Source organism: Lissotriton vulgaris, chromosome 3_1 (genome assembly GCF_964263255.1).
Source record: "Lissotriton vulgaris chromosome 3_1, aLisVul1.2, whole genome shotgun sequence".
Lineage (NCBI taxonomy): Eukaryota > Metazoa > Chordata > Amphibia > Caudata > Salamandridae > Lissotriton > Lissotriton vulgaris.
In genome coordinates this window covers 1,672,285,725-1,672,310,077 of record NC_141689.1, presented here as the reverse complement: position 1 = coordinate 1,672,310,077, position 24,353 = coordinate 1,672,285,725, and the positions used below count along the sequence as shown (strand labels likewise).

General features: G+C 47.9%; 1 protein-coding gene across 1 annotated transcript in view; it reads left to right on the top strand.

Annotated features, from left to right (window-relative positions):
* The first annotated feature begins 6,755 nt into the window (after positions 1-6,755).
* Positions 6,756-24,353, top strand: part of ARSJ (arylsulfatase family member J) — a 380,674-nt gene continuing 363,076 nt past the window's right edge. The window contains exon 1 of the mRNA XM_086962151.1: positions 6,756-7,260. Coding sequence (XP_086818277.1) covers positions 6,902-7,260 — 359 coding nt within the window. The 5' untranslated portion in view covers positions 6,756-6,901. The remainder of the gene's footprint in view (positions 7,261-24,353) is intronic.

Genomic DNA, 24,353 nt, shown 5'->3' with positions numbered 1-24,353 from the left:
AAGTTCTCCCATGCGTGCAGCAGGTGCGGTGGTTCCCACCCTGAGTCTTCATGTGAGAAGAGATCCCCCGCCCCCAATGCTGCCAGCAAAGACAAGTAGTATCTCCAGGGACTCCCCCCCCCCTTCCCCTGTTTCTGAGGTGCCCCAGCAGCCCGACTTTCTCATCCCTCCCCCTTGTCCACCTGTGTTGCCCGTCAGGGACCCCCCCCATCTTGGGTCCAAAGGCCCATCCCCAATCATTTTGCCTAGGTTGCTTGCCCTCCTTCATAAATACCCCAATGTGAAAGATAGGGATACCCTGTCCCATGGTTTCCTCGAGGGCTTCCAGATCCCCTATCAGGGTCCTAGAGTCAGCAGAGATGCTGAAAACCAAAAATCAGTGAGGGAGCTCCCGGGGGTTGTCGACATAAAAATCACCAAGGAGGTAGCTTTGGGGAGGGTGGCTGGGCCTTTCCTGTCCCCCCCCCTCCAGGACTTTGTTGTGTCCCCTTTGGGTGTGGTCCCTAAAAAAGAACCCGGGGCCTTCAGGTTGATACACAACTTGTCCTTCCCAGAGGGGAACTCTGACAATTCTTGGTTGCCTGAAGAGGCTTGTTCGGTCTCCTACTGTTCCCTGGACATGGCCATAGATTTGGTGAGGAGGGCAGGAGTAGGAGCCTGGCTGGCCAAGGCAGATATAGAGGCGGCTTTCCGCTTGCTACCGGTCCATCCTGACAGTCAGCATCTCTTGGGCTTCAAATGGAAAGGGGGGTACTACTTCGACAAATGTATGCCCATGGGGTGCGCTGTCTCGTGTGCCTTCTTTGAAGCATTCAGCACCTTTCTGCAGTGGGCCCTCACAGAGGAATACAATGTGGCTGCGGTGTCTCACTACCTGGATGATTTCCTTTTCATTGGGAGGGAGGGCACGCAGGAGTGCCAAGAGGGCTTGGACTGTTTTGTGGAGCTGGCTGGTCGCTTGGGGGTGCCCTTAGCGCCGGGTAAGACCGAAGGCCCTGCTCAGGTGCTGACTTTCCTGGGGATTGAGCTTGACACTGTACAGGGAGTGTCCCGTCTGCCAGCAGAAAAGGTGGGGGCCTTGAGGGGTGACATTCAGGCCTTGCTGGGCAGAGACAAAGCGCCTCTGGGGGTCATTCAGAGCCTTCTAGGTAAGCTAAACTTTGCTGCGAGAGTGATTCCTGTTGGGCGCGTCTTTGCTAGGCGCCTGGCCAAAGCCACTGCTAAGATTAACAAACAGTACCATTTTGTCAGGTTGACCTCCGGTCTCAAGAAGGATTTGAGGATGTGGGATGTTTTCTTGGCAGAATTTAATGGGACCGTGAAGTGGAGGTCCCCGTGGGTGGAGAGTCCAGAGTTAAACATGTACACTGACGCCTCGGGCCGCGAGGGCTTTGGGGCCATTTTGGGAGATCAGTGGTGCGCGCAGGGTTGGCCCAATTCTTGGCGCAAGCGGGGCATTACTTCCAACATTGCTGTCCTGGAACTCTTCCCGATTGTCATTTCCTTACACCTGTGGCCTGAGGTCCTGTCCCACAGAAAAGTCTTGTTCTGGTCAGATAACATGGCAGTGGTGCAGGCGATCAATGGGTTGTCTGCCAGCTGCCCCTTGGTGCTGTCTCTACTCCGGGAACTGGCTAGCAGGTGCCTGTTTTGCAATGTCGAATTTAGAGCCAGACACATTGTGGGGGTCACCAATGTCGCAGCTGACGCTCTCTCTCGTTTTCAGCTGGACCGTTTCCGGGCAGCTTGCCCTCAGGCGAGAGAGGAGATGACCCCCTTTGCGCCAAGGCTTTGGCACATCTTGGAGTGGAGCAGCACATGAGGGAACTGGGCGAAAAATCATTAGCGTTGAGTACACGTAAGCGCTACTCAAGCCACCGTGCTACGTTGACTAAAGTTATCTCTGACCTGGGTTTGCAAACGTTGCCATTAGAGAAGAAAGTTCATGCCTTTATAGTGTGGGCTAAAAAGCAGTTGAAATCGCATTCTTGGGTTTGCGGCCACCTAGCGGCCATTGGTCACGAGGCTAGACTGTGTGGGGGGCAAGACCCCACTTCTTCATTTGCAATTAGGGCAGCCTTGAAGGGTTGGGCGCGGGAGGATCTTAGGGCCCCAGATGACAGGTCTCCTATTGATTTCCCTTCTCTCCAGGCCATGTTGCAGATGTTGCAAGCTGTTGTGCACTCCGGGTACGAGGAGGCCCTTTTCGCTGCTGCTTTTGTCCTAGCTTTCTTTGGTGCGTTCAGGAGTAGTGAGCTGGTGGCTCGCTCTAAGTCAGATACCTCTATGGATGCCCTGGGTGTGGCGGATATTAATTTCGAGGGTGGGTTGTCTATTAAGCTGAGAAGATCCAAAACTGACCAGTCTGGTAAGGGGTCTCTGATTAGACTCTCCCCCCTTGGGGATTCCCGTTACTGCCCCGTGGCATTGCTGCAAGCCTTCCTAGCATTACGCCCGTCGGGGCCTGGTTACCTCTTAGTGCATGCCGATTTCAGCCCTTTAACAAAATATCAAATGGACAAGATCATGTTGGCTTGCCTTGACAGGGCTGGCTTGTTGGTTTTAGGGAAGAAGTTCTCGAGTCACTCATTCCGCATAGGGGCGGCCACTTCAGCCTTCCGCGCTGGGATGTCCCCTGGGCAGGTGCAGTCGGTGGGGCGTTGGGAATCTGCCTGTTATAGGCGTTATGTTAGGCCTTGATCTCCCCCCCCCCTTTTTTTCAGTTTTGTTGATTTTGTTTGCTGTGCTTCGTATTTGTATAACATGTGTATTGAATAAACACCCTTGAACATATCGCGTCTTTCTTTGACAGGTACTCGCGTGTGGGTCTTGGGGCATTCTATGGTCAGCAGATTGGCACGCTGGGCTGCCATCAGACAGTGGACTGGTACCTTCTCAGAGATAGAGTGCGTGTGGTTGGGGTACCCTGGTATGCGCTGGCATAGCCTACTCTTTCGACTGAAGGAGATCCTTGCCCGGGGGGGGCCTCTTCCTCAGCATTTAATAATCCACTTGGGTGGCAACGACATTACCTCTGTGGGGAAGTCCGCTCTGCTTCTCAGGATGAAAACAGACCTGGGTATCATTGGCAGCATGTTGCGCGAATGCGAGGTCTGGTGGTCTGAATTAGTGCCCAGGAGACACTGGCGGGGTGCTAAGTCCAGTGAGGCAATCGAGAGAACTAGAAGGCGCATAAATGCGGCCATGAAAAAGTTTACGCAGCGCAGAGGGCTGGGTTTCATTAAACATGACTTGATTCAGCAAAAGGTCAAGGGGTACTTCGAGGAGGATGGTGTTCACCTCACGCCTGTTGGCTTAGACCTCTTTCTGCTGGACTTAAAAGAGGCACTCATGAGCAGAGGATGCAGGTAGAATAGGTGACATTGGTGGGGGGCCTGTGCGGCAGCGGTGACCACCGCACAGGCTGTGGCGGAGTTACGGGGCGATCCGGAAGAAGAGAGGTGCAAATGATGTACTTCAGCGGGCACATAGGGGTGCCAGAGCCTAACCTGTAACCTCATGGGAGGTGCAGGAATCCGTGTCGGCACCCCAGTAGTCCTTCGGGCGGTTGTGGGCCTGTGCAGCCGGGGGTTTGCCTAGTCACGCCCAGCAAATGGGTGTGTCAGTATTTAATTCTATTATACAGCAGTTGGGTGGTTCGCCACTGTGCTGTTTGGCTCAATCAGGCGGACAGGTGGCGAGAATGCGGCCTGTCCTGGCTCGCCCGTAAGCTAACCCACCATCTTTACATATGTTGTATGTAAATAAATCCTGCAGCAATTTTTTACCCAAACTTATAATTGTCTGTGTTTCCTTTGCGGGTTTGGGTATGTGGGGCGGGGGAATGTTATGTCGCCCTGAGTTGACTATGCGCCTGCCCGAGGCCACGCAGTGGCCATCAAGAGGGCGGGCACCTAGTCAAGGAGGGCGGTCCCGCCCCCACTGGTATGCCCGGCACCTCCGCCTCACGGGTTGGAGGAGGCGGCCGGCCGAGAATCTCGTCCGGGCGGCGGGGAGGGGCTTCTGGGGTACTTATGCTGCGGTGCCCTTCTCCTAAGCCTCTTTGCCGCCCGGACGCCGTCGCGACCTCGCTGGACACTCTTTTCCCTCCCTTCCTCTTACCCAGAGTGTCAATAGTAGGGGTTGGGGGGTTTTTGTAATATGTTTGTTTCTCGTTGCAGGCGGAGTTACGGGGCGATCCGGAAGAAGAGAGGTGCAAATGATGTACTTCAGCGGGCACATAGGGGTGCCAGAGCCTAACCTGTAACCTCATGGGAGGTGCAGGAATCCGTGTCGGCACCCCAGTAGTCCTTCGGGCGGTTGTGGGCCTGTGCAGCCGGGGGTTTGCCTAGTCACGCCCAGCAAATGGGTGTGTCAGTATTTAATTCTATTATACAGCAGTTGGGTGGTTCGCCACTGTGCTGTTTGGCTCAATCAGGCGGACAGGTGGCGAGAATGCGGCCTGTCCTGGATCGCCCGTAAGCTAACCCACCATCTTTACATATGTTGTATGTAAATAAATCCTGCAGCAATTTTTTACCCAAACTTATAATTGTCTGTGTTTCCTTTGCGGGTTTGGGTATGTGGGGCGGGGGAATGTTATGTCGCCCTGAGTTGACTATGTCTTTCATGGAATTCCATTCCTGTACTATGTGAAAAAGTAAGTGTTCCCAAACATCAGCAGGTTCCTGCTGGTGCAGACTGGGGATTCCCTGCAAAACCAAGCGTGTGCTCAGCCTACGAAAGGGAAGTCAGCAGGGAGGACTGTGTCTTTTCATCCACGACAAGGGCTGCCACGTGCTGTAGAGGGCCAACAGCTGTAGCGTCTAATATTATTTCTGCATGACTGAACAGAAAATGTGTGAAAACTATGCGGCGCAACCCATGTAGGCCAACTATTTATGCGCGAGAGGAGAAAGTCTCATTGTTGGACAGACATATGGGAACCACACTCCTGCCAAGGAGGAAGTGCATTTTGCCAAACTTCTCAACGTGGAGATGCGCTGTTTTCAGAGCCAGAAACAAATAAATTCGAACGGCGTGTGCATGTCACGAGAATGGTTCGAATACAGACAAGATAACAGGAGTAGTCAACTTTCAAGTGAATTTGAGAACCGGGCGGAGTTTCAAAGGGATTTCGGGGAAAAGATAAAATACATTGATAGAAACTCCTGCAGATTTAGAGGTGGGTGACGTGAGAACAATAACGCGATGAGAAAAAGGAAGGCTGAAAGGGAAGGATAATCTTTTTTGTCGTGGAAATGTGATGATGAGTTGATGGTGCTAATGTGATAATGTTATCCCAGAACCTCTCGCTCCAATAATTTTATTTGCAGAGCCAGGAGCCCTCAACAGAGCGCGTCACCTTAAAGCAGCCGCAGAACCTCCGCCACGTCTGCACTGTATTTATTATGACCTCTCCTATTGAATCCGTGATACCGGCCACCCCAACCCCTTGGGTCACAGCGAGTGTTGTGTTTTCTGTTGTGGTGCAATGTGTCACAATTGGAGATGAATTAGTCAGCCAGGGAGAGAAAGACAATAGCGGGGATGGTCCGTCATTCGGTGAAGCCGGTCACCTCCTCTGTGGAGTGGAGGAGGCTTAAAAGTCACTGATCCTGCAGTCACTGAGAGAGAAGCCAGGAGATTTGGAAACAAAAGAGAGGGGGCTCGTGCAGGGCTGGCGTGGCGCCTTACCCCTCCCTCGACTGACAGCGCAAGAGCGGCGGAAGGTGAAGTCCTTAGAGGACTTTCCCAAGAAGTTCTGATTTCTTCGACGGCCCCCTCTCCCTTCTCCCCCCAGAGGGTTTGCTCGCTCATAAAATCTTCCCCAGTCACTGCTGGCAATGAACGGGGGCCTCGGGAGGATGTGTCTTGAGAGGAAATTAAACGGCGGCGAGGTGAACAGAGGAGCCCCGGGGAGTGACTGACCGCACACTCCCTCTAGCTCCGTTTCGATTACCTTTTGGGGGCGGGCCGAGAGTGAGCAACAGCTGGAGGGACGCGTCACTGGAGATGCTCTTGGCCAGTGAGGCGGAATGTGAGTGAGCACCCCTGATGGAGGGAGAAATGCAGCAGGGTCCCAGGGCAGCGCACGGGAGGAGCAGGGATGAGCGCCTGCAGAATAAATAACACCGACGAAAAGACGCGCTCAGTGTGAGATCTTCGCGACAGATCATATGCACCGGCAGAAGCATTTTCAGGAATCTCACTGTAAACAGAAGAAAAGTTTCCGACAGAGTCGACGCGAGTTGAAAATCTCCTGACACAGGCTGACGAGGGAGAATTTGAAGTAAAAAGGGAAAATGTTCTTTGCAAGTTAGCTGACTGATATTTTAGGAAGAGATAAGCTAAATGTGAAATATATACACTTTGGTTAAAACGTCGAGCGCACGGTGTATTTATATAGAGGCTGCTTTTCCTTCTCGCCCTCAACACCCACCCATCACATTGAGGACTGCTCAGCCAAAGTGCCTCACTAGCGTCCGTAAAACAGAAAGTGCACATCTCAAATCTATGCCCACTTTAAAGTAGTGCATCAGCCATTCGAAGCTACCTACCGCCACGACCCACCCTGGAGTGAAGCCTAACTCACGAGCCGGTTCCGGACAGCACCGGGCATCGAGCAGCTGTGAGTGCACCCACCCCGCCCCTACACGTGCCCTGGAGCGTCTGCACGGGTCGCCAGTGGAGCGAGAGGGCACGCTCGGACAGTAGCCGATCCATCGCCTGTCACTCAGTGGCATCTACATTTTTCCCTCTTCTTCGGTTTCGGGTCTCTGCAATGCTTCTCCCCGAGGACGCCGGCCTCTCCCTCGCTGTTCCTCTCACACTGAGCATCTCCCGCGCAGCATCGCCACTGCCCTAGCCAGAGGGAACTCTGCCCGCCGGCTGGAGGAGGATGCGCGGGCTGGGGGTGCTGTCCGCCTTCTCCGTGGTCAGCCTGCTCACCTACACCCACCTGGCGTGGGGGGCGGCGGGGGTCGGCAGGAGCGCCCCTCGTGCCGGGGCCAGGTCGGACCGGAGGCACCCGGTGCGTCCCCGGCAGCAGAAGCCCACCTCGCCGCCCGCCTCCCCCTCTTCCCAGCCTCACATCATCTTTATCCTGGCGGATGACCAAGGCTACAGGGACGTGGGCTACCACGGGTCCGAGATCAAGACCCCCACGCTGGACCGGCTCGCGGCTCAGGGGGTGAAGCTGGAGAACTACTACGTGCAGCCCATCTGCTCCCCGTCCAGAAGCCAGTTCATGACTGGGAAGTAAGTTCTTGGAGGGCTGTGAGTGGGACTCAGAAGGGGGGTCTCTAAAAGGCGCATGGCTTGTGTTATTTGGGCCATGGCTCAAACTGCTAAATTGCATTTCTGTCATGTCTGTACTGTACCACCCGACTGGTATTTTGAATTATGGCTGAGATTTCAGTTTTTGAAACCAGATATATATGCAGCAAGTACCAATGGATTGTGAACCAGACAGAACTATTGGCTTTGTTAGATGTTTAGGATAAATGAGTAGCAATGATTTTTTTGTGAATGATATTGAATGTATTTGAATTCTGACACTGTGAGACTGAATAACATTACTCAGTGGTAGTGGTAGGGGTAGTGTACTTCAGAGTGTCTCATTCATTCCCATTGTGCCCATTCTTCTTAGGAGACCTTCGCTCTTTTCTCTTCTCAAATCGCCCATCTGCATATCTGACACCTCATGTCTTTCATCCCCAGCACCCTCTTTTCACGGAATCCTGAGTGTATGTCCTCACATCTCCTACAAGTCACCACCCCCAAACACACTACGCACCTGTAAGCACTGTATTTTCTATTACTTTTGCCTTCTCAATAATTTGACAACTGTGTACGTCCTTCACACACAGCTGCACAGAATCACAATTGCGTCTGGAATACGTGGCCATTGCTCAGGTTGTTCAGCAGAGAGGCCAAGCATTGGATGACCAAGGCTTCAATTACCAAAGAGCCTCACACTCGTGGCAGAGGCTCCTCAGTCGTGAGGGGATCTACGCACCTGTAGCAGGATCTCTACAATGGGAAACTGGGGGGCGGAGATCTTGCCACAAGTGTGGGGATCCCACCGCGACTGAGAAGCCGACACTGCGAGTGCGGAAGCTCTCTGTGAATCAGGCCCAAGTATTCTGAACACCTTTTTGACCCACTGACACTCAGTTCAAAGAATGCACTATACAAGAGAAACATGCTACACTAAAAAATACAGATACAACATCCTGGAAATAGTGAGCACTCTTAAGGAATGCAAGATTAAGGAAAACATATGAAATATCTGCAAGAGTGCGTTACGGGACAAAGGGAGAGCTTACTGCGTCATTCAAGGTAGAGCGAGGTGTCAGGCAGGGGTGTGTCCTAGCCCCCTTCCTCTTCTCCCTGTATACAAACGGGCTGGAAGAGAGGATGTTGAGAGGGGGGCAGGACCTCCCAAAACTAAAACAACGCATGATCCCGGCACTGCTCTACGCGGATGACGCGGTAATCTTGGCTCGCACTCCCATAGAACTTCAGAAATCTTTAAATAAATACGCTGACTTCATGGGTACACTAGACCTGCACATAAACGTGAAAAAAACGTTCGTAATGGTGGCTGGTGGAGGGAGAAAACGAATAAAGAACATTACTCTAAATAACCAAAATCTTGAGAGAACCCCACAGTATCCATACCTGGGCATAATGATTGATGAGAAACTAAACTGGAAAGCAGCTATTGAGTCGAGGAGACATCTGTTTAGGAGAGCCAATACTGCCCTGATTAGCTTCTCACAAAGACTTGGAAGGAGATCACCAGTGGAGATGTTACAAATCTACTCTGCAAAATGCCTAGCCATTGCCCTATATGGGGCTGGCGTTTGGGGACACGTTGACGCTGGATCTCTTCAAACAGCTGAGAACTTGTTCACCAGATTCCTTTTATCTGCCCCCAAGTGCTCATCTACATATGCATGCCATATGGAATTGGGAATCCCCTACATAGAGGATCTAATAAAAGTCCAGCCACTGCTACTCTGGAGGCGCATATGGTTATCTGATAAGAACATGCTGACCAAGGCCATTCTGGAGGACTCAATGGCCCTGGATAATGCGCACAGAATAGCCTGGCTTACCTATGTCAAACGATTCTTCACGGATATGGGTCTAGAAAGATTTTACCTCAGTCCACTATCTCTGACTGAGATAAGCAAGAAAGAGCTGAAACAGAAAGCAATGAGTCACCTAGAGTCACTCAGAATTACCCTGCTTTCAAATAAACAATCTGTACAACACGCAAACATGGTACAGCTAACGCCACAAATCCAGCCTTATCTTGCATTGGAAATTAACTCATGCGAAAGAATGCTTTTGACCAGACTTAGACTTAATCTGTTTCACAGACTAGTCGCTTTCCCGCAAATGAACACTTGGGAATCAAAATTGACTTTGTGCCCCTGTGATGAGACTTCCGCGCAAACATGTATGCACACGATACTGTTTTGCAAATACTATCTCCCTCACAGGAAAATCTGGCTATTTCCATTACTAAAAGCCTGGGGTCTTAGACAATGTCGTCCGGCCATGATTCTTTTACAGATGTTAGACTCTGAGCGCACCTGTTACCATACACTGAACTTTTTAAAATGTATTATTAGGCACCGAAGGAATCTTTAAAAATCTTTTCTGTGTGATTTATTTTTTATGCTGTAAATTTCATACTGTTGCTTTTATGGTTTTTATAATGACAAAAACCGAATAAAGAAATTTATATAACATGCTACACTAAAAAATACAGATACAACATCCTGGAAATAGTGAGCACTCTTAAGGAATGCAAGATTAAGGAAAACATATGAAATATAAACAGGAACTAAATCTCTGACGTAGAATACCTTAACTGATCAGTGTTATTTGCCAGTATAGTTAAGGACAAGAATACAGGGCCTGACAGGGACCCATTTTAATGTCTGTGTTTAATTACTACCGGGTCTGAGACCAGGAGGGACCCGGCCCATTTGAAGCCCTAACTTAACTTACACTTTTTCTGTACTACTAACCAGTGCTTGAAATGGAAAAATAGAAGTGCAGGTACTCCGTACCAGAGTACCTGCTTGTCTCTGAAAAGTGCCGGGACTCTCCAAGTAAAAGTATTACGTCATTCTTGAGAAGTGCCTCTCAAAATAAAAAAGTGCTGGTACACCGTACCAGACAGTACTGGCCCATTTAAAGCACTGCTACTAACCACACAGACTGCTATAGGAAAGTATCTCGCATCACTTTTTATGTCCCAAACTTGCATTTAATGCCAAGAAAATTGCACAAAAGGATGGATGAACGTGTAGGCCGAAATGCTTGTCTTGGTGCGTAAATGATAGCTAAATAGACTGAATATTAGATTAATGGATGATAGATGAAGGGTGGTTGGATGAGTGGGTTGAGGGTAGATCGATGGTTCGATGGGCGGGCTTTTTGTGGTTTGATTTAATGGGTTGTGTATGAGTGGAATGGTGGATGCATGCATGCAGGGATGCATGTATGTGTCTATGTATGGCTGGATGGATGACTGGTAATGTGGATGGTTGGGTGGGTGAGTGAGTGGATGGATGTGTTTGTGGAGGGTGGATGGGTAGATGGATGAATGGGCAAATAGGTTGATGAGCTGATGGGTGAACAAATGGATGTGTGGGTTATAGATGGATGGGTGGTTGGATGAGGTTGTAGGACAAATGGATGGATGCAGGAAGGAAGCGGTGTGGGTGGAAAGGGGTGTGTGGCTGGACGGTGGAACAGATGATGAGAATGGATGGATAACTTGGTGAGTGGAAAGATGACATGTGGATTGATGACTGGATGGACGGTCAAGCTGATAGTTTTAGTGGCTGGATAGGATGATGGAAGTGGTGAATTCATGGATAGATCCATAATGGAAGGGTGGATAGATTCTTGATGGCAGGTTGAATGGATGGATATGTGTATGCTAGGAAAGGTGCACAAAGCACTTTTGTAGCACAGTGACAACAGCATTGGACAGAGTTTGTTAAAGCTTGAAGCATATATCTACCTATAATTGTCATTAAATTGATTAGATGTTGACAGTTATATTTGCATATTGCATTTTGCGATGTAAAAGTTATTTACCTGCCAACCGCCTCCTCTCCTTCGTCCGACGCAGGAAACACGAAGCATACATGCTCGCAGACTCCCCTAAGCCAATCATGATACTGCTGTCACCAGCATGACAGCAGCGTTGTGATTGGTCTGAGCGCCATGGTTCGGCGCTCAGACAAGGACTGGAAGCCTGTGCATGTTCTCCACCCAGGATGTGCAATACCGCCGTGTGGATAACATGCTAAGTGTGCATGACTGTCCGGCCCAAGACGGTTGCCAAACCATCATGCGTACTTGGAAAGTGCCCACCACTCCTCCCTCTGCTCTGTGGGTAGCCCTGTCCTGACTGCCTGCACCTAAACAGAGCCAGTTTGGAAAAATAAAATGATAATAACACGGTGTTATTATCATTTTATTTTTACTGCTGGCTATTGAGAATTAAGACTTCTCTACCACAAAACTGCAAATTTTGCATGGTAAATTGAAATCTGCACCTGCAGTTTCCGGACACAGAAACTGAAAGTTTTTTATTTGGCTAAACAGGGACAGAACGTAATATTTTCCCTTGATGTTACTAACAGGTGATGCATTATACTGGTACTTAGAGGTACGGATAGGACACACATATTTGAGACTTATGGGGCTGTTATGGCCATTCGAGTCTCTGTGTAGAGACCAGAGGAATGTTGTGCATAGTTAAGTAGCATCTGACTCTTACTGGAACCTGTTATGCGCCTCATATGTACTCTGTGGTTTAGATACTTCCCAGGCAGACACGTCATATGTTTGTTAATAAATATTGCCTCCTTTGACTCCAGCTGCAAATTTAAAGCCCATGGGCCAGATTTACACAGGTCCGCTTCAAGCAGTAACATTCGTTGCATGCCAGGGTGGCAGGTGAACAAAGAGCAGGCCCCCCTGCCATGGGTAAGGCCTGGCAGAGACGGCTGGCCAGAGTTCAGGAAGGACACTCCTGTGTACCACACTCGGCCGCATGAGATCTCAGGGGGAAGGAATGCAAGGTGAAAGGGCCGAGCCACCTCATTTCACCCCACTGTGGAATGTAGAGATTAAACAACAACGTGAGTCAAGTGAGTCAGCAAAGAGAGAGTTCACATGCACTTCCAGAGTGACAGTATACACCCTTTTAAGACTGAGTTGATGGCTCGTGCCTGCCCTTCGAGGTCATCAGTGGTAGGCAGAGCCACTAGAATTATATGGTTTTGCAGCCGCAGCATTTTCATCATAATTATGGATTTTGCACCATAATCCAGCATCTGCTGCATAATCTGCAGATTTCAACAACAACAAAATAGATTGTAGCTAGAACGGATCGACAGTTACTAAAAATGCAACAACACCTGAAAAGCCCTTCACAAAGGTTGACTGGCCATCTTTTCTATTGCTTAATGCTGTACTTGGGTGACAGACTTGTACTAAAGAGGGGAACCCTTGGCCTAGAGAGTGTTAACCTGTTAAAAGGACAGAATAACGAGCTAATAATCCCATGCTGCATAGTTTGCCTTTTCTTGCCACATAATTTAGTAAACCCTACTGGATAATTTGGCCACCCCTCTAGCAAAATTCCAGTGACCCTGGTGGGAAGGGCACAGTATAATGAACAAGCATATTGGTCTGCATTTTGTGCCATACATTGATGCATCGGGGCATGTGGGCAAAATAGCACAATTTGCACTGTACTCTCACCAGCTCAGCTGGTTTTGCGAATGCACATGTGTTTCAAATGCCTGGCCTTGCTCCAAAGCCGCACTTCTCTTATGTACTGTGTATAGATCATATTCTGCCAGTAGTCCAGATTCTCACAGGAAATCTTGTTATACATGCGTAGATCCACAGACCCTCACAGCGAATTATCCTCCTCGACTTTCCCCTCTAAGCACAATAGGGAGACCTACTCATTCCTCAAATTGTTTAAATTCTTTAGGCCAGCAAAATAGCAATTTACGAACAATAAAATGCTCTGGGTCTAATTTAAGAACAAGGAAACACTGTCCTGTTCTATTGCTAGCTGTTATGGGGCTTCTATTCGGGCTACTTAGTTGAAGTATTCATATTTAGAAGAGGTTATTCTCAAAAAAAGGTATCTGGTCTCTTGCCCACACAGGATGGCATGGTTTATCCTGGAGTCTGCTCTTCGTTGTGGAATAATGCCTCAGAAAGGCTCAACAAGGGTGCTTGGTGCTTGATTTTTGTTTATGGTGAGAGCAACTGAACATCATATTCCAATATCTGAGGAGCAGAGAGGTATCACCAAGTGGTGACATTATTCACCTGCAAAGGAGGGTGCCATCAACAATTAAAAATGTGTTTTAGTAGGTTAAGACATATAGGGCCCGATGACGATGGCGGAGAGATCAACCACCACGCATCCAACGGGCCCCTTGAGCCCGCTGGTGTAGCGGCGGGGCTCGTAGTCCCTACAATGGTGGCTGTGTCTACGAGGCACTGCTGTTGGGATTATAATGTCCCTTTCCACCCACTTGTTCATGACTGTTTACCCGTCATGAACAGACAGGTGGAAAGGGACGGGCCCACGTCCCTCCTGGCTCTAAGCTATGAGCCCTACATATCCTTGTGCCATAGTGCTACGTAGTGCAAGGATATATAAAGTGTCCCATTTTTGCATTGCGGCGAGTGCTGCAACCAGCTGCAGCCGCTGCAATGCAAAATATAGGCACTGCGACTGCCGTGGTGGCGTTTGCATTGTAATACCAAGTGCGGGACCACCGTCAGCCTGTCGGGCGGTCCTGTCTACGATAGGGTGTTGCCTGCCATCCTAATCAGGCCCATAGTTATTACAACCACCATATCACAAGGTTGAAAAGCAGACCCTCAATGTCCAATGTGATGTGAACATGTTTCAACCATAAATCGAGGGCCTAACAAGATCTAGGACTTTTGTCAAAACGTGACCCTCAATGTTGTCGCAGTAATATAATCCCTACTAAATGTCCAGATATGGGAATAATTTAAAGAAGATTAGTGTATAACCTTACAGTAATCTATTCGAGTTGCTGCATTGTGCAAAGTGAAATAATCTGTTGAAAATCACATTAGTAAAAAAAGGCAAGAAGGAGAATGATAAATCCAGCCTTTAGATTATCCCTATGCAAGCAGCACTAAATTTGTTGGTCAAAAGGTTGGAGGTAAATGCTGCCAAATATGTTACCTTCAAATAACACTAACAACCACCATTACACATACCCATGAAAAAACAGAAATAATGTGGTATAAGTAATCAATTGTTATTCGCTTCTTTTGTATATTCACCCAGGAAGAGTAATATCTAAGGTACCATAGACCCAGGGATACAGGGAATCCCTTGGTAGCTATATTGGGCGATATACTGAGCAAAAAGCGTTAATGCACTCAAAGCATGGGCCCGGGAGCTGTCTGTGGGGAGTCAGTACCATTCTATATTAAGTGTTCGGTACCTCATTATAGCATAGTCATTCTTGTGACAGGAAGTGTGTCAGTATGGTGAGAGGGCGATATTTAAACAACGCCCCAGTATCAGGGCTTCGGCTTCGCAGTGGAGGCTTAGCCCAGCATGAAGAGTGAAATGTCAGGTCATGTCATTCTGTGTTTGAACTCGGTTGAGCTGTTTCTAGTAAAACTTTGTTTACAAAAATGTGGAACTGGAAGAATGGCAGCCCTCCATTCCCCCACGTTTTTATGGGGTCGGGATCCTTTTAAAGCCTATCTTAAACCACCCCACCATGGTTTCCAAGGTTTTATACTTCTCTGAAGTGCATGTTGTTCCTAGGTGACCTTGACAACGTCTTTCAACTATTAATAAAATAAGTGAAAATTAAGGTTCTTGGAAGCCGTGGAAACCTTGGCTTTGGCTGGGTTATCGGACGCTCTGGCTGTAATTCTAGTTTCCCTCCTTTCTTTATCACGTTTTTCTCCAGAGTATGTTTGAATCCAGCTGGCTACATTTTTTGGCAACCTGTTCTTGTAACGAGAGGAGGGGACCAGGGAAGTGGGGCTGGGAGCGGCATTGTGATGGGAGATGAGAGACAGGCTGGCGGCCTTTAGTGTAAGAGAACCTGCTAGGAGCACAGGTCACAGAGATGAGTGAGAAAACATGGATACAAAAAAGCAGGCTGCCCTGGTGCAGCCGCCAGAAGTGCTCGACAGATTGTAACAGAAGGAATGTCAGTAGCTTTCAAAACTTTCCATTTCATGAAAATGGATTGCAACACTTACTGTCACAATTAAAAGTCTCAAGAGTGTTCAGAGGGCTTCATATCCCATCAGACTCAGAGCTTGAGACGTGACACCAGGAATGCATCTGGCAGTGATAATGTGACAAGCAGGCTTGGCGGTTCATCAGAATGAATTTGAGCAACTGCTGACACTTTTGGCTGTATTGTGTGTGTTTAGGTTCAGATTTTGAGAGGAGCCTTCGGAAACGCATCTGGCATGCCGCTGACACTGTCAGTACCATAGGAATGAAGACACACGCTTTTCTGCATGTTTGTGGGCCTAGAGAGGGTTCGCGTCTTTTCAGCTTGAGATAAGAAAACCATGTGTGTGCCGGCTGTTTTGGTTCAGGGGGTCAAGGGTCGTGCATCTTGAAGCATCTTATGACGCACACTGTCGCTAAGCGCTAAAACAGACACCCTGCATCTTCGTCACTTTTGGTGTCTGTGCTGGTGTGCTTTCACGACCCCAGTGCAAAATAATGACGACGCATACAAAACTGGGGCCACTCGGCCGCACCCCACTTCAGAATGTAGGAGTGGATCATTGCGACAGTGGAACCCTGGAGTCACACAGTGAGGGTCCCATGGCACAAATTAAAGAAGGGCAAAAAAGCACGAAAAGCATTAAAAAGCATTGGGAAAGCCAATAGGTCGTGCCTATGCCAAAGCTATTGGCTTTGACAATGTGTTTTAGCTTACCGTAGCATGGCTGATGTGTACATTGATTAAATGTTAGTGGTGTGGCGTAGAGCAGCATAGAATAAAGGGACACAGTGGAGAGTGGAGTGGCGTAGAGCGGCTTAGATTAGAGCGGAGTGGCAAAGAGTGGAGAGGTGTACAGTAGAGTGGTGTAGAGTGATTTGGCGTACAGTGGAGTGGCATAGAGTGAAATAGAGTAGAGTGACATAGAGTATAGTGGAGCGGAGAGCCAATGGCTGTGGGCTGCTGGGAGGGTGGCTGCCCATGGGGATTTGAGCACGGAGCTTGACAACTGGCCAGGACCTGCAGCCAACATCCTTTCGTGCACAGTCCAATGCTGTACTCATTGGGGGAGTTTGGTGAATACGATTAAAAATAGCCAGAAATTCATTGAAAAAACAAAAGGTTACAATGACTGTATCGTTAGGTCTGGTAACAAGATCTTATTTTACATTAAAAAAAATAGAAATTCACCAGACAAAAGGTTAAAGTTCTATATACTCAGGTGTTGAAATAAGGTAAATGCTAACATTTCAAAACCAATACACCACTGAAATTCACCAGTTATTGTTTGCGAGCTAACTATAACTTGTTCCCCTGCATTGCCCTGATTATCATCTCACATATTACATCATCCATGACATGTTAAATGACATCATTGATAACATCACTGATGACATCAAACAGTCATTGGGAGACTGTCCCATGGGGTTTGTTATCTTGAAGTAGTTCAACACACTACAGCTGTGGACCATTTTCCATTAAACTTAATAGGCTCACCCACTTAAAGATTTCACATAAATCTCAATTTTAAGTTGATAGTTTGACAGGTATGCATTTGTCATTGAAATACCCCCTCTGTGTGACCCTATGCAGTTTAGTAAAATCCACTATACATGCTCCTGAGATGGGCACAGTGGAATACAACCTAAGAGCCATGCTTACAACACCAGGGAGAGATAAACCACCTCCAAGTGGAATACCCATAAATTCTACATTTTTTGTAATTCCCAATGCTTCAAAATCTTCAGTGAACTTCTGTAAATAAACATTTACACCTTATAAAAGCCCTCACCAATTTCTCTAAAGCATTGTATTACAACAATTTAATATGGGCACATGCCCAGATAGCAACTGGTGGATAATTTATTATCAATAGAACGTTTGGCCTTTCTCACAGAGTTCTTTCTATTAGGCTTTGGCTTTAACTGTCTACTTACTTTCCCACATAACTCTGGAAACCACACTAGGTGTGCTCAGCCTTTACTTTGTTTAACATGGAGTAATATGTGCAGCCCAAACTTTAGTGATTTGTAAACAGTGCACACCATAAAAAATATGCACATTAATGCTTGCGTCTAGGGTATATGCTATTTGCATGCTATGGACCTATACATCTGCACTCAGTAGCTTTATGCTGTACAGGACTATGATGTTATCAGTGATGTAATTAATTATGTAATTTGAGACATAATAAGTGATATCATCAATGTTGTCATTTAACATATCATGAGTGATATAATATGTGAGATCATATGCACTGCATGGCAGGGGCGAAAGTTATAATTTGCTCGCTAAACTGGTGAATTTAATTTTTGTTTGATTTTTAAACTTTAGTTTTCAAAATGTTACCTTATTTCAACACCTAACTATAGAGTCAGTTTCCACCTCAACTCCTAACTAGAAAGTCAAGAGGGGCAGTGTAAAAGGGGGGTCCCAAAACATTGGCGAAGTGCCTGAGCAGATTTACACCACATTTGGCAGAAATCTATATCTTGGTCCAGAAAGAGTGCTTTTTGTGATTTGGTGTAAATCCATTTGGACGTTTTTGAACAAATAATGCTAAAACTATTGTATATTTCTTGCCATGGAGGATCTGCGGGGTTGACAGATCTCATGGAGAGATATGATTAGCTACCACCACATCCAAAACAATACAGCGGTAGTCATCTTAGGACTCGGGACTCAATCAGACTCTCCCCGCAGCCTTCAACTTACTGTTTGGTGGGTGCCCTGGGTGAAAACCATGGAACCCACCCACAAGCACCAAGGGCTAGGGTCTCTAGGGCCACTATAGGCTCAGGGAGGGTGGCTGTGCCCCCCTCCACTTTATACAAAAAGAAGGCCTTAGGGAATGGGGTCCCCATCCGTCAGGGCCCGGCATTTCTATTTAACAGTAAAAACAAAGATATATATTTTTAATCAAAGGAAAGGGGGCTGGGTGGACCCCTTCCCTGGTCCAATTTTTGCTCAAGGGCCTCACCCCCCTGGGCTTGCCCTTTATAAATGAATTTAAAAAAAAATAAAACTAGGTGGACGACAGCAGGCCCCCATCTCAGGCGGATTTTAGCCCCAGGGACACAATCCCCCAGGGCCTGCTCCTTTTAAAAAATGTTATTAAAGAAAACAGGAGGGGGCTGATTTCGACCCCGGGGACCCCATCTTTTTTCTATTATAAAGAGAGGGGGCTATTTCAGCCCTGGGGTTCCCAGCCCCGGGGCCTGCAACTTTTTTATATATATATATATTTTTTTTTTTTAAAGGGAGGGGGTGCGCAGCCCACCTCTCAGGCTGATTTCAGCCCCATGGACCCCATCCCCTGGGACCTAACTTCTATTCCGGGTGCCCTGGTCCCATCCAGGGCACCCATAGGGATCATGGGGGAACCTGAAGGACCCCACGTTTGTGCAAGCTCTGCGCATCCTGCGGGAGCTAGCATTTGCTTTTGGACAGAGGGAGCTGCTGACTTGGAGCTCCCTCTGTCCAAAAACACATCTGCTTCACTTTCAGCAAACATGAGCATTAATTCCTGCTCTTGCTTGCTGAAAGTGCAATTGTGTTTGCTAAGGCTTGGCGGGAGCCATAGCAAACTGCAATGTCCCAGGGGTGGGCACCCCGGGGCATAGCAGTAGCCAGCCCTGGAGGTGGAGGTCTCCAGGGCCATCTACAGCTTCACGAGGGGGGCCACAGGGTCCCCCTGTTTCAAGTATTTACCTCCCCTTAATTATTCAGTTTGTACCCCGGGAGGTGGCTGTCCCTGGGGCTTCGGGGGAAGCCGTAAGGCCCAAGCATTATAGTTAATAAAATGTTTATGTGCCTTAGGGAGGTTGCTGTCCCCAGCCACAGGGCTCCCTGCATATTATTACTGCCCCAGGGAGGTGGCAGTCCCTGGGGCTGCAGGGGAGGCAAAAGGGCCTTCCCGCATTGTTGTTTTAAAATTAAATAATGTATGTGCTCCAGGAAAGTGGCAGTCCCCAGGGCAGCAGGGGGCAGAGTGCCCCTGCATTTATAGTGTTCAGTGCCCCGGGAGGGGGCAGTCCCTGGTGCTTTAGAAAAGCCTAAGAATGGGACTCCATGAGCCCCCCTACTTGATTACCCTCATGCCCCCAGGATTTGGCCCACCCGGGGGCTTTAGAAAAAAGACGCATTGGGAGCCAGTGCATCTTTTAAAAAAACAATTTGCCACAGATTAGTGGATCCACCTAAGAGTCCACCACAACATTTAAAAAAATGCTTTTTAACCCCAGTAGGGTCCTTGAGAGACCACGCCCCCCGCACCGTATCTGTGGTGGTGAGGGTATTCCTACCCCACCCTCTTTTCTTTATTTTTTACTTTATTTGTGGAACTCTGCTTCAAGCCAAGTCCCAAGATGGCTGCCAACATTTCCATGTTGAAGTATTGCCAATCAATCAAATTTTAGTTGGATCACCGAGCCCACTGCAAGGACTTGCCTCCCAGATATCTGTATTATTTTAAGTTAGATATCTCAATAACTACTGAACGTATTTACACCAAATTACAAAAAGCACCCTTTCTGGACCAAGATCTAGTTGTCTGCCAAATTTGGTATAAGTTGGCCCGATTCACAGAACTAACTTAAGACAAAATCTTAAACTTACTACCATTTTGTTATTCACAGAAGGCACTTACTCATTTTGTTATTCACAGAAGACACTTACTCATTTTGGTATTCACAGAAGTTAGGAGTCCTTACTTTAGGACTTCTAAAGGCCTTCTGTGAATAACGAAAGCCTTAAAGTTAGGATTTTTCTCAGTTTAGAAGTAGTAAAGTTAGGAGTCCTAACGTTAGGACTCCTAAATGCCCTCTGTGAATACCGAAAGTCTTAAAGTTAGGAATTTTATCAGTTTAGGAGTAGTAAAGTTAGGACTCTTAACTTTAGGACTCCTAAACTGAGAAAAGAAAGCATTTAGGAGAAGGTATTTAGGAGTCCTAAAGTTAGGAGTCCTAGCTTTACTACTCCAAAACTGAGAAAAATCCTAACTTTAAGACTTTCGGTATTCACAGAAGGTATTTAGGAGTCCTAAAGTTAGGATTCCTAACTTCTGTGAATACTGAAATGAGTAAGTACCTTCTGTGAATACCGAAATGAGTAAGTGCATTCTGTGAATACTAAAATGGTAGTAAGTTTAGGATTTTGTCTTAAGTTAGTTCTGTGAATCGGGCCCCCTCTGTTCAGCGGTTCAGGTTGAAATCTTTTTCAAAATATGAAAAATACCCATTGACATACCATGGGGATAACGTATTTTGGCCACCCCCTTTTTAGGTTTTGCCTAGCCAATGCGTACGAAGTACGCATGCGCTAGGAAAAACTTAATGACATCTGTGTGTGGGGACTGGAACGTCCCCAGTCTCCCATTGTCTAGCTCTATAAATGGAGGCTAGCCATTGGGAGACGGCTCTGTCCGTCAATCCCGGACCAGATTCGGGGGCGTTCCCGAGAATTTTTGGCTTTTGGCTACGTCAGCCGAAAGCCTGTTCTCGGGAACGTCCCCGAATCTGGGCCAGCCTTGACGGCACCCGTGGTCTCCTCTTCGCCTCTCCTCCCCCTTGACCCTGTGATAGGCACAGTGAGGAACTTGCACTGGCTTCGACCTCAACTCCAGAGCGCTCAATCATGGCCAGTCCTAAACACCGGGAGCCAACTCAGTTCAAAGTAGCAGTAAGCAAGAGTAATATAGTAATATGTTACATGAAAAAATACAGAAACTCAGCATCCCCGAGCTAACACACTTAGTGAATGCAAGGGTAGGTGAAACGTGCAATAGAAACGGCGCTGACATGGATTACCTTAAAGTTTTAAATTCAGCATTCGATCGTGTTTTTTGCCATTGCAGTTCAAGACTTGAATATAGGGCCCGAAAGCGACCCGTTTCAATGTCCATTTTTAAGTGCGACGGGACTGAGACCAGGGGACCCGGTCCACTTGAGACCCGAACGGAACCGGTCCACTTAAATCCCTGGATAAAAGTCTGAGGCATGTTGATCACACTTTAGGCACGCGACCTGCAGATTAAAAACAGATTCTCGCAGTGTGCGCTCAACCTACTAAGAGCTTTAATGGGCTACATCTGAAGCATGTTAATCGTTTTTGGGGGACAAGAGCAAGTCCCGTACAAGAAATTTCAATGCAGGGAAAGCAGCGGGCACGTAGTCAGTGCCTCGCTGGCTACTGCTCGCTGGGAGGGGGTGGGTCGTTGGTCGTTCTTTCGGGGCACCGCTTTCTGTACTGTTAAGCGGAAACATCCTTCCTTTCAACAAGATGCGCACGTTCTTTAAACAACACTCACACGAGGCCCTGCTTTGCACTCTATTTAAATCACTCATCCTAATCCAGCAGGCAAATGGGCTGCCGCCTGTGAGACCCCGTGACTGACACCAGCAGGGCCCCGTGCGCCCCATCACCCTCCCACGGATGTTCCAGATTCAGAGTGCAGAGTGCAGATTCAGAGTGCAGAGGCAGATTCAGAGTGCAGAGGCAGATTCAGAGAGCAGATGCAGATTCAGAGTGCAGATTCAGAGTGCAGAGGCAGATTCAGAGTGCAGATTCAGATTCAGAGTGCAGATTCAGATTCAGAGTGCAGATTAAGAGTGCAGATTCAGATTCAGAGTGCAGATTCAGAGTGCAGATTCAGATTCAGAGTGCAGATTCAGAGTGCAGATTCAGATTCAGGGTGCAGATTCAGATTCAGAGTGCAGATTCAGATTCAGAGTGCAGAGGCAGATTCAGAGTGCAGAGGCAGATTCAGAGTGCAGATTCAGAGTGCAGAGGCAGATTCAGAGTGCAGATTCAGAGTGCAGATTCAGAGTGCAGATTCAGAGTGCAGATTCAGATTCAGAGTGCAGAGGCAGATTCAGAGTGCAGATTCAGAGTGCAGATTCAGAGTGCAGATTCAGAGTGCAGATTCAGATTCAGAGTGCAGATTCAGAGTGCATATTCAGAGTGCAGAGGCAGATTCAGATTCAGAGTGCAGATTCAGAGTGCAGATTCAGAGTGCAGAGTGCAGAGTGCAGAGGCAGAGTGCAGATTCAGAGTGCAGATTCAGAGTGCAGATTCAGAGTGCAGATTCAGAGTGCAGAGGCAGATTCAGAGTGCAGATTCAGAGTGCAGATTCAGAGTGCAGAGGCAGATTCAGAGTGCAGATTCAGATTCAGAGTGCAGATTCAGAGTGCAGATTCAGAGTGCAGATTCAGAGTGCAGATTCAGATTCAGAGTGCAGATTCAGATTCAGAGTGCAGATTCAGATTCAGAGTGCAGATTCAGATTCAGAGTGCAGAGGCAGATTCAGAGTGCAGATTCAGAGTGCAGAGGCAGATTCAGAGTGCAGATTCAGAGTGCAGAGGCAGATTCAGAGTGCAGATTCAGAGTGCAGATTCAGATTCAGAGTGCAGAGGCAGATTCAGAGTGCAGAGGCAGATTCAGAGTGCAGATTCAGAGTGCAGATTCAGAGTGCAGATTCAGAGTGCAGATTCGGAGTGCAGACTCAGAGTGCAGAGGCCAGATTCAGAGTGTAGATTCAGAGTGCAGATTCAGAGTGCAGACTCAGAGTGCAGAGGCAGATTCAGAGTGCAGATTCAGAGTGCAGAGGCAGATTCAGAGTGCAGATTCAGAGTGCAGAGGCAGATTCAGAGTGCAGATTCAGATTCAGAGTGCAGATTCAGAGTGCAGATTCAGAGTGCAGAGGCAGATTCAGATTCAGAGTGCAGATTCAGAGTGCAGATTCAGAGTGCAGAGGCAGATTCAGAGTGCAGATTCAGAGTGCAGATTCAGAGTGCAGAGGCAGATTCAGAGTGCAGAGTGCAGATTCAGAGTGCAGAGTGCAGATTCAGAGTGCAGTGTGCAGATTCAGAGTGCAGAGTGCAGATTCAGAGTGCAGATTCAGAGTGCAGATTCAGAGTGCAGAGGCAGATTCAGAGTGCAGAGTGCAGATTCAAAGTGCAGATTCAGAGTGCAGAGGCAGATTCAGAGTGCAGATTCAGATTCAGAGTGCAGATTCATAGTGCAGATTCAGAGTGCAGATTCAGAGTGCAGATTCAGAGTGCAGAGTGCAGAATGCAGATTCAGAGTGCAGATTCAGAGTGCAGATTCAGAGTGCAGATTCAGAGTGCAGAGTGCAGATTCAGAGTGCAGAGTGCAGATTCAGAGTGCAGATTCAGAGTGCAGAGTGCAGATTCAGAGTGCAGATTCAGAGTGCAGAGTGCAGAGTGCATTCAGAGTGCAGATTCCATTCAGAGTGCAGATTCAGAGTGCAGAGTGCAGATTCAGAGGGCAGAGTGCAGATTCAGATTGCAGATTCAGAGTGCAGAGTGCAGATTCAGAGTGCAGAGTGCAGAATCAGAGTGCAGAGTGCAGATTCAGAGTGCAGATTCAGAGTGCAGAGTGCAGATTCAGAGTGCAGAGTGCAGATTCAGAGTGCAGATTCAGAGTGCAGATTCAGAGTGCAGAGTGTAGATTCAGAGTGCAGAGTGCAGAATGCAGATTCAGAGTGCAGATTCAGAGTGCAGATTCAGAGTGCAGAGTGTAGATTCAGAGTGCAGAGTGCAGAATGCAGATTCAGAGTGCAGATTCAGAGTGCAGATTCAGAGTGCAGATTCAGAGTGCAGATTCAGAGTGCAGAGTGCAGATTCAGAGTGCAGATTCAGAGTGCAGAGTGCAGATTCAGAGTGAAGAGTGCAGATTCAGAGTGCAGATTTCAGATTCAGAGTGAAGAGTGCAGATGCAGATGCAGATTCAGAGTGCAGATGCAGATTCAGAGTGCAGATGCAGAGTGCAGATGCAGATTCAGAGTGCAGATGCAGATTCAGAGTGCAGATTCAGAGTGCAGATTCAGAGTGCAGATTCAGAGTGCAGATGCAGAGTGCAGATGCAGAGTGCAGATTCCATTCAGATTCAGAGTGCAGATTCAGAGTGCAGATTCAGAGTGCAGAGTGCAGATGCAGAGTGCAGATTCAGAGTGCAGAGTGCAGATGCAGAGTGCAGATTCCATTCAGATGCAGAGTGCAGATTCAGAGTGCAGAGTGC